The sequence below is a fragment of the Nerophis ophidion genome, linkage group LG01, assembly GCF_033978795.1.
Source record: "Nerophis ophidion isolate RoL-2023_Sa linkage group LG01, RoL_Noph_v1.0, whole genome shotgun sequence".
Taxonomy (NCBI): domain Eukaryota; kingdom Metazoa; phylum Chordata; class Actinopteri; order Syngnathiformes; family Syngnathidae; genus Nerophis; species Nerophis ophidion.
This window is the reverse complement of record NC_084611.1, coordinates 21,597,633-21,607,848: the sequence shown is the minus strand read 5'-3', so window position 1 is coordinate 21,607,848 and position 10,216 is coordinate 21,597,633. Positions and strand designations below refer to the sequence as shown.

At 37.9% G+C, this 10,216-nt stretch overlaps 1 protein-coding gene across 1 annotated transcript; it reads left to right on the top strand.

Annotated features, from left to right (window-relative positions):
- Positions 1–1,001: 1,001 nt before the first annotated feature.
- LOC133565972 (C5a anaphylatoxin chemotactic receptor 1-like) lies at positions 1,002–2,185 on the top strand. Its single transcript, XM_061919502.1, has one exon. It carries the CDS (start codon positions 1,002–1,004, stop codon positions 1,869–1,871), a length of 870 nt encoding a protein of 289 aa, XP_061775486.1. The 3' UTR covers positions 1,872–2,185.
- The last annotated feature ends 8,031 nt before the right edge of the window (positions 2,186–10,216 follow it).

Here is a 10,216-nt window from a genome sequence, read left to right as displayed (position 1 = left end):
GACAACTTCAGATTGTTTTCTTTGTTTAAAAATAGAACAAGCACTTTCTGAATATGTAATGTTGTTGTTGTTAGGTTTTTTTTACACTTACATGTTGCGGTTAATAGTATTCTACCTTTATTTGTCCAAATAAATGACGTGATAATGTTCATCAGTCAACTCATTGGTGTTAATTTTCAATCTATAAAGATAAAATAATTATATCAAAGTACAGGATTTATGTAGTTTGCTCATTTTCCTCGACTGGTTCCGTAACGTGTTTATTTTTATTTTTCGCATATGTAGCATAATCTACAGATACAAACAATTGCTATTGTGACATCTAGTGGACACATTTAGAACAGCAGTTTCTTTCATTCAAAAATGTTGGCTCATTTTTATACTTAGCAAACTCATCCCGCGAGCTGGATAAAACCTGTTTGCGGGCTTTTTCTCAAATACGTATGTTTGACACCCCTGGTTTAGAAATAGAACAATTAAGCACATTCTGAAAATGTACAAATCAAAATGTTGTTGGGGGTTTTTTTACACTTACATGTTGCGGTTGATAGTGTTCTACCTTTATTTGTCTGAATAAATGACGTAATAATGTTCATCAGTCAACTCATTGGTGTTAATTTTCAATCTATAAAGAGGAAAAAATAATATCAAAATCAAAGTACAGGATTTATGTAGTTTGCTCGTTGCTAATGTGCAACCTAAATCAACAATTATTAGACCTGCAGATATGAATTTAAGCACAAAAAATAAGAGAAAACCAAAAGTGTCTATGCCTCACCTGGTGTATAGTTCACCTCACGTCACTGATAGATTGTGTATTGTGACACTGGAGACAAACTGGTTGTTCCTATTGGGACGTGGTGACAATTAGGCCTCAGTTGTCTTCGCCCCCAAAAACATGTCTTGTTTGCTCCAAATCCTCTAGAGGTTGTAATGTCGGCTTTAAAAGGGAGCATGAGGCCGTCATATATGGCGGAGGGGGTGGGCGGTGGGGTGTCAGGATGCTCCTGAACGGCACTGTCCCTCTGTCGGTTAATTTCGTCACTCCGGGCGACTTTCTCATCTTCATCTTTCACATCGCGTTCGCCACCAGCGCGGTGCCGGTGGCCGGCTCGGTAGTGGCGGGAATCTCCTTCAGCCGCTGCCTGCGCGGCCAGAACCGCTTTATCTTCATGCTGAACACCAGCATCAGCGACACCCTCACCGGCTTCTCGGTGTACTACCTGGGCCTCTTCGACGTCCAGGAGGGCTACCCATCCCGGAACGGGACTTTCTACATCCTGCCGTCCTTCCTGGGCGTCAACGTGCTGACCTTCCTCTTCGCCCAGTTCGACCGCTACCTGGCGGTGTGTCACCCCTTCTTCTACAACCGCTACGTCAGCAGGTCGCTGGTTATCGGCGTGTGCGCCTTCTGCTGGATCTACACCTACTCCATCCTCACCGTCCAGAACATGGTTCCCATCTCCAAGGCGGCCCAGATCAACGCCTTCGGCGTGATGACGCTGCAGATCATCGTGCTCATCAAGGTGCTGATGACCGTCAAGCTGTACGTCATCGCCAGGCACCACCTGGCCAGAGAGCCGCCCAGCGCCGAGAGGGACAACAAGAAGGAGTCGCTGCGAATCATCGTCTTCGTGGTCATCTGCTTCCTGGCCCTCTGGTGCCCCTCCTTCGTCAACATCATCGTCAGGCAGCTCAGCAGGACTCACGGACTCCGGTTCAGGAACGAGGCCACCAACCTGTTCGCCATCTTGGCGCGCCTCAACGCCCTCGTCACCCCGGCCTTGTACATCTGGGGGAGTCCCGCTCTTCGTGGGGCCGTGTGGAGGGTCGTGTGGCGCCGAGTGTGCCCCAGACGGAGGGCCAGGTAACAGCCACACGACTGTGGGTAGAGCAGGGGCCACCAAGCTTTTTCAAACCAATACCTACTCCTTGGGTACTGATTAATGCGAAGGGCTACCAGTTTGATACACACTTAAATACATTGCCAGAAATAGCCAATTTGCTCAATTTACCTTTAACTCTATGTTATTATTAATAATTAATGTGGAAACACTGATCATCTTAACCAGTGGTCCCCAACCTTTTTGTATCCGCAGACCGGTCAACTCTTAATAGTTTGTCCCGCGGCCCGGGGGGGAATCTTTTTTTTTCTTTTTGTTTTCTTTCTTCTTTGTCATGAAAAAGGGACGTTTTTGTCATGAAAAGGGGAGGTTTTTGTGGTTGGTGCACTAATTGTATGTGTGTATTGTGTTTTTTATGTTGATTTAATTAAAAAAAAAAAAAAAAGGGGTTTATTTTTATTTTTTTTAAATGGGACGGTATAGCTCGGTTGGTAGAGTGGCCGTGCCAGTAACCTGAGGGTTCCAGGTTCGATCCCCGCTTCCGCCATCCTCGTCACTGCCGTTGTGTCCTTGGGCAAGACACTTGACCCACCTGCTCCCAGTGCCACCCACACTGGTTTAAATGTACCTTAGATACTGGGTTTCACTATGTAAAAGTGCTTTGAGTCACTAGAGAAAAGTGCTATATAAATATAATTCACTTCACTTCACAAATAAAAATGAATAAAAAAATATTCTGCGGCCGGGTACCGGGTACCGCGGCCAGGTGGTTGGGGACCACTGATCTTAACGATTTCTCACGATACATATACATTTTTGATGACATGTTTTAAATAGGTTAAAATCCAATCTGCACTATGTTAGAATATACAACAAATTATACTAAAATATATTTCTAACAAAGACAAATCATTATTTCTTCTAGATTTTCCAGAATAAAATTTTTTAAAAGAAATTCAAAAGACTTTGAAATAAGATTTAAATGTTATACTACGGATTTTCTAGATTTGCCAGAATACTTTTTTTTTATTTTAATCATAATAAGTTTGAAGAAATATTTCATTTCACAAATATTCTTCATCGAAAAAACAGAAGCTAAAATGAAGGATTAAATAAAAATATATTTATTATTCTTTACAATAAAAACATTTATTTACTTGAACATTGAATTAAATTGTCAGGAAAGAAGAGGAAGGAATTTAAAAGGTATATGTGTTTAAAAATCCTAAAATAATTTCTAAGGCTGTATTTTTTTCTCTAAAATTGTCTCTCTGAAAGTTATAAGAAGCAAAGTAAAAAAATAAATGCATTTATTTAAACAAGTGAAGACCAAGTCTTTAAAATATTTTCTTGGATTTTCAAATTCTATTTGAGTGTTGGCTCTCTTAGAATTTACCTTTAACTCAAAGTTATTATTAATAAAACTAGCTAATTCGAATCTTTTTGAAAAAAAATTAAAAAATAATTTATTGAACATCATAGTAATTTTTCCTGATTAATATCAATTTTAAAATTTGGATGACATGTGTTAAATCTGCACTTTGTTAGAATATATAACAAATTGGACCAAGCTATATTACATATATACAAAGACTAGCATTTCTTCTACATTTTCCAGAACAAAACTTTTAAATGAATTCAAAAGACTTTGAAATAAGTGTTAATTTTGATTCTACAGATTTTCTAGATTTGCCAGAATTTTTTTGAATTTTAATCATAATAAGTATGAAGAAATATTTCACAAATATTCTTCGTCGAAAAAACAGAAGCTAAAATGAAGAATTAAATTAAAATGTATTTATTGTTCTTTACAATTTATTGTTGCCAATGTGAGTGTGAATGTTGTCTGTCTATCTGTGTTGGCTCTGCGATGAGGTGGCGACTTGTCCAGGGTGTACACCGCCTTCCGCCCGGTTGTAGCTGAGATAGGCACCAGCGCCCCCCGTGACCCCTAAGGGAATAAGTGGTAGAAAATGGATGGATGGATGGATGAGCATTAGTAATTTTTTCCTGATTAATATCAATTTTAGAATTTGGATGACATGTTTTAAATCTGCACTTTGTTAGAATATATAACAAATTGGACCAAGCTATATTACATATATACAAAGACTAATCATTATTTCTTCTAGATTTTCCAGAACAAAACTTTTAAAAGAAATTTAAAAGACTTAGAAAAAAGAGTTAAATTTGATTGTACAGATTTTCTAGATTTGCCAGATTTTTTTTAAATTGTAATCATAATAAGTTTGAAGAAATATTTCACAAATATTCTTCGTCGAAAAAACAGAAGCTAAAATGAAGAATTAAATTTAAATGTATCTATTATTCTTTACAATTTAGTATTTCCAATGTGAGTGTGAATGTTGTCTGTCTATCTGTGTTGGCCCTGCAATGATATAGCGACTTGTACAGGGTGTACGCCGCCTTCCGCCTGATTGTCGCGGAGATAGGCACCAGCGACCCCTAAGGGAATAATAAATAAATGGATGGATGGATATTATTCTTTACAATAAAAATAATACATATACTTTAACATTGATTTAACTCAGTGGTCCTTAACCTTGTTGGAGGTACCGAACCCCACTAGTTTCATATGCGCATTCACCGAACAATACTTTAGTGAAAAATAAAATGTTTTTTTTTTTCAAATTCAAGAAAAGGTCATGTTTTTTTAGTTGTGCACAAAATGAACTGTGCATGAACATCACCTTGTTTAAAGAACAAAACCAACACAGTGCATGAACTCACAACAAATTACACACATTACCATGAATTGATCCACTTGGACCCCGACTTAAACAAGTGGAAAAACTTATTCGGGTGTTACCATTTAGTGGTCAATTGTACGGAATATGTACTGTACTGTGTAAACTGTACTGTTTCATATAATGTATTCTCTTCCTTTGCAATCTGCTAGTAAAAGTTTCAATCAATCAATCAAAAAACCTGCAAATCAGATGGAAAATTAGAGGGAACATTGTTTGGGGGTATCCATAATACGCTGATAGGGAGAAGTTTTTATTTACACAATAAGTCGGATGTGTCTTTACCTCCGTGGCGGAGACTCCGCCGAACCCCTGAGGCCGACTCACCAAAACCCTAGGGTTCGATCGAACCCAGGTTAAGAACCACTGATTTAAATTGTCAGGAAAGAAGAGGAAGGAATTTAAAAGGTAAAAAGGTAAGTGTGTTTAAAAATCGTAAAATCATTTTTAAGGTTGTATTTTTTCTCTAAAATTGTCTTTCGGAAAGTTATAAGAAGCGAAGTAAAACAAATAAATGAATTTATTTAAACAAGTTAAGACCAAGTCTTTGAAATATTTTCTTTGATTTTCAAATTCTATTTGAGTTTTGTTTAGAATGAAAAATGTCGAGCAAAGCGAGACCAGCTTGCTAGTAAATAAATACAATTTAAAAGATAGAGGCAGCTCACTGGTAAGTGCTGCTATTTGAGCTATTTTTAGAACAGGCCAGCGTGCGACTCATCTGGTCCTTACGTGCGACCTGGTGCCTGCGGGCATCGCGTTGGTTACCCCTGCTTTAGAGATTTATTACTCAAGTAAAAGTAAGGAGTAGTCACCCAAATATTTACTTGAGTCAAAGTAAAAAGTATGCTGTGAAAAAACTACTCAAGTACTGAGTAACTGATGAGTAACATGTTTGTTTAATGTTTACGGCAACAAACAATGTATAAAAACATAAAAATAGCAATGAGCAAATTCAGAGCCAGGAATATCTCTTAAGCAACTAAAACAATAATGTATATTAAATAATAATGCCTTAAAATAAAAAAATTAAGGCACATTGAGCCACAATAACTTAACAGCACCATAGGCTCAGTAGGCATTGATTGATTGATTGATTGATTGAAACTTTTATTAGTAGATTGCACAGTACAGTACATATTCCGTACAATTGACCACTAAAAGGTAACACCCCAATAAGTTTTTCAACATTAATCATTTACTTAATAAATGACCAAGTCGAGGTGATCTACCTCATATATACATATACATACACACACATATCATATATATATATATATATATATATATATATATATATATTTATATATATATATATATATATATACATACATGCATTTATATATACAGTATATAATTTATATTTATTTATTTTGCCGTTTTTGTTCACATGTTGAAGGTGTTTTAATGAATATACATGCGTGTTTAAAATACAGATTCCTATCTTTCATGAAGACAAGAATATAAGTTGGTGTGTTACCTGATTCTGATGACTTGCATTGATTGGAATCAGACAGTAGTGCTGATAACGTCCACGTTTTCAAATGGAGGAGAAAAAAAGTTCCTCCTTTCTGTCTAATACCACATGAAAGTCGTTGGTTTTTGGCATCTTATTTGTCCAGCTTCCATATTCGTTTTTATACACTTTATAACAAATACATTGGCGGCAAACTCCGTAGCTTGTTCGCTTGTTTGCACTGGCTTTCGGAGACTCCTTTTTTGTTTACCCAGACGCGATGGAGCGGCACTTTTATTGTGAAGACAGGAACTGTGCGATCAGTCTTTAGGCTTTGACGGGAAGTACGGTTGAAATAAAAAGTGTCTTTTTTCCTTTACACTTTTGATTGATTGATTGAAACGTTTATTAGTAGATTGCACAGTACAGTACATATTCCGTACAAGTGACCACTAAATGGTAACACCCCAACTTGTTTAAGTCGGGTCATGTGACCGCCTGGCTCTGTTTGATTGGTCCAACGTCACCAGTGACTGCATGTGATTGGTGAAACGCAGGCATGTGATAGATTCTACTTTGAAGGTCTGTCTGAAAAACCAAAACAAACATTAACAGATCGATAAAAAAAAGTAGCGAGTAGCGAGCTGAATGTAGGTAAATGGAGCGGAATAAAAGTAGCGTTTCTTCTCTATAAATATACTCAAGTAAAAGTAAAAGTATGTTGCATAAAAACTACTCTTAGAAGTACAATTTATCCCAAAAGTTACTCAAGTAGATGTAACGGAGTAAATGTAGCGCGTTACTACCCACCTCTGGTCACAATTATGTCAGAATTACAACTTTTTTTTCCCTGCTCTCTGTTTTTCTAGAATTGACTTTAACTTCAACGGCGTGAGAACAAAATGATCATCAAGGTGCTGGTATGATCTTTTTCCATGTTAAAAAATATTTATTATATTATTTTGTATTATTTTGTCCTTAAATAAAATAGTGAACACACAACACAGCTAGTCTTTGAGTAGTAACAAAGGCTCCTAATTTAGCTACTAACATATGGTGTCATTTATCATTGTATTATTTTGTCAAATGGTAGTAAATTAATTATTAATCTACTTATTCATTTACTGTTAATATCTGGTTATTTTCTGTTTCAACATGTGTTATCTACACTTCTGTTCAAATGTAATAGTCACTTATTCTTCTGTTGTTTGCTACTTTACATTAGTTTTGGATGATACCACAAATGTAGGTATCAATCCGATACCAAAGATCATACATTGGTCATTTTCAAAGTTCTCACGTGTCCAGGGACATATTTCCTGAGTTTATAAAAATCCATCCACCCATCCATCTTCTTCCGCTTATCCGAGGTCGGGTCGTGGGGGCAGCAACCTAAGCAGGGAAGCCCAGACTTCCCTCTCCCCAGCCACTTCGTTTAGCTCTTCCCGGGGGATCCCGAGGCGTTCCCAGGCCAGCCGGGAGACATAGTCTTCCCAACGTGTCCTGGGTCTTCCCCGTGGCCTCCTACTGGTTGGACGTGCCCTAAACACATACAAAATAAGATTTTGTGATCTTAAAAAATATCGACGTAATCATAGTAGTACGCTATTGTACGTGGTATCATTATAGTGGATGTTAGGTGTAGATCCACCAATGCCGTTTGTTTATATTGTCGCATCCCGGAAGAGTTGGTGCTGCAGGGAATTCTGTGAATTTGTTCTGTAGTGCAGTGTTTTTCAACCTTTTTTGAGCCAAGGCAAATTTTTTTCTCATTCAAAAAAATCCTGAGGCACACCACTAGCAGAAAACATAAAAAAATGAAACTCAGCAGCCGATATTGACAGTAAAAATGTGTTCTTGCAATTGTCGGATATATATTTAAACCATAACAAGCATGCATCGTCTCAAAGTAATTGTACTGTCACGACCTGTCACATCCCGCCGTGACCTATTTTGAGTTTTTTGCTGTTTTCCTGTGTGTAGTGTCTAAGTCATTGTCTTGCGCTCCAAATTTGTTGTTTTTTTCCTGTTTTGTTGGTATTTTCCTCTTGCAGTTTCATGTCTTCTTTGAGCGCCATTCCCCGCACCTGCTTTGTTTTCGCAATCCAGACTATTTAAGTTGTGCGGACACTTTCCTTCTTTGTGGGGACATTGTTGATTGTCATGTCAGGCAAGGATGTACTTTGCGGACGCCGTCTCTGCTCCACACGCTGTAAGTCTTTGCTGTCGTCCAGCATTTTGTGTTTTGTTTACTTTGGAGTCAGTTCAGTTTTAGTTTCGTTTTGCATAGCCATGTCTTAGCTTCAATGGCTTTTTCTTGTGGTATAGCTCGGTTGGTAGAGTGGCCGTGCCAGCAACTTGAGGGTTCCAGGTTCGATCCCTGATTCCGCCATAGTCACTATCGTTGTGTCCTTGGGCAAGACACTTTACCCACCTGCTCCCAGTGCCACACACACTGGTTTAAATATTACTTAGATGTTGGGTTTCACTATGTAAAAGCACTTTGAGTCACTAGAGAAAAGCGCTATATAAATATACTTCACTTCACTTCTTAGCGGCACTCACCTTTGGTTTATTTTTGGTTTAAGCATGAGATACCTAGCACCTGCTCCCAGTACCACACCCACTGGTTTAAATATTACTTAGATATTGGGTTTCACTATTTAAAAGCGCTTTGAGTCACTAGAGAAAAGCGCTATATAAATATTCTTCACTTCACTTCTTAGCGGCACTCACCTTTGGTTTATTTTTGGTTTAAGCATGAGATACCTAGCACCTGCACGCTGCCTCCCGCTGTCGTCTGCATATTGTGATCACGACACAACGTGTTTCCGACATCTACAAAGCAACTAGCTACCTGCTGCCACCTACTGATATGGAAGAGTATTACACGGTTACTCTGTCAAGCTCTAGACAGCACAGCCACTCAAAGCACATTATTTACGGATTATAATTACTTGTGTGCAAAAAATATTTTTAACCCAATAAAGTGAAATTACATAATCTCACACGGCACAGTGGTTGAAAAACACTGCCGTAGTGTTTATGTTGTGTTGCAGTGCAAATATTCTCCCAAAATGTGTTTGTTATTGTTGTTTGGAGTGGTTTCACTATATGACACATATTCATGACAGTGTTGGCATTGTTCATACTACCACCCTTAGTGTGACATGTATGGCTGTTGAGTAAATATGCCCTTCATTCGCTCGTGTGCAGTGTGTTTATAGTCAAGAGAACTATGGCATTTTTACATTTTTGGGCACCATTAATCTTTGGTTAGGGTTTGTTACAATAGCAATTCAACCACTGTGTCCCGTGAGATATTGTTTGGTGTGGCGTGGGAAATTATGTAATTTCCCCTAATTGGTCAAAAAAAAATTTTTTTTAAGCCGATAATTATAATCCACAAATAATGTGCCGTTGTTGAGTGTCTGTGCTGTCTCGCGATCAGCACAATAACCTTGTAATACTCCTAATATCAGTAGGTGGCAGCAGGTAGCGAATTACAGACCTCTGTCATCATTTTAAGTGGGAGAACTTGCACAATCGGTGGCTGACTAAATACTTTTTTGCCCCACAGTATAAGGCATCACTGGATAGTGATATTTTTCCTTTGTCCTTGTATTTGCAAAGCTTATTTTTCACTTGCTCAAACCTGCAATGAAGTGTAAAATAAGTAAGAAGTTTTTCAAATCATCTGCAGTACAGTTTCATTTATTATGTGCTATTCCTAGTTTGCAAATCGTACTGTATATTGTGCACTATGGGTGGATGCCGAAATTTTTTTGTGACATGTCACTTTGTGATAGAAGCAACACATAAAAAGTTGTGTGTTTTGTACATTAAGACCAAAAGACCTAGTGAGTGAATGGCTGCACAGTGCAGACCGATCTATGCGTGTCTAACTCGAAGCTGTAGGATAATTATGTTTTGTACTCTTATACAGTGGGGCAAAAAAGTATTTAGTCAGCCACCGATTGTGCAAGTTCTCCCACTTAAAATGATGACAGAGGTCTGTAATTTTCATCATAGGTCAACTTCAACTGTGAGAGACAGAATGGGGGGGGGGGGAAATCCAGGAAGTCACATTGTAGGAATTGTAAAGAATTTATTTGTAAATTATGGTGGAAAATAAGTATTTGGTCAAC

Coding starts and splice junctions, on each gene's coding strand:
- LOC133565972 (XM_061919502.1), top strand. CDS start 1,002: ATGCTCCTGAACGGCACTGTCCCTCTGTCGGTTAATTTCGTCACTCCG.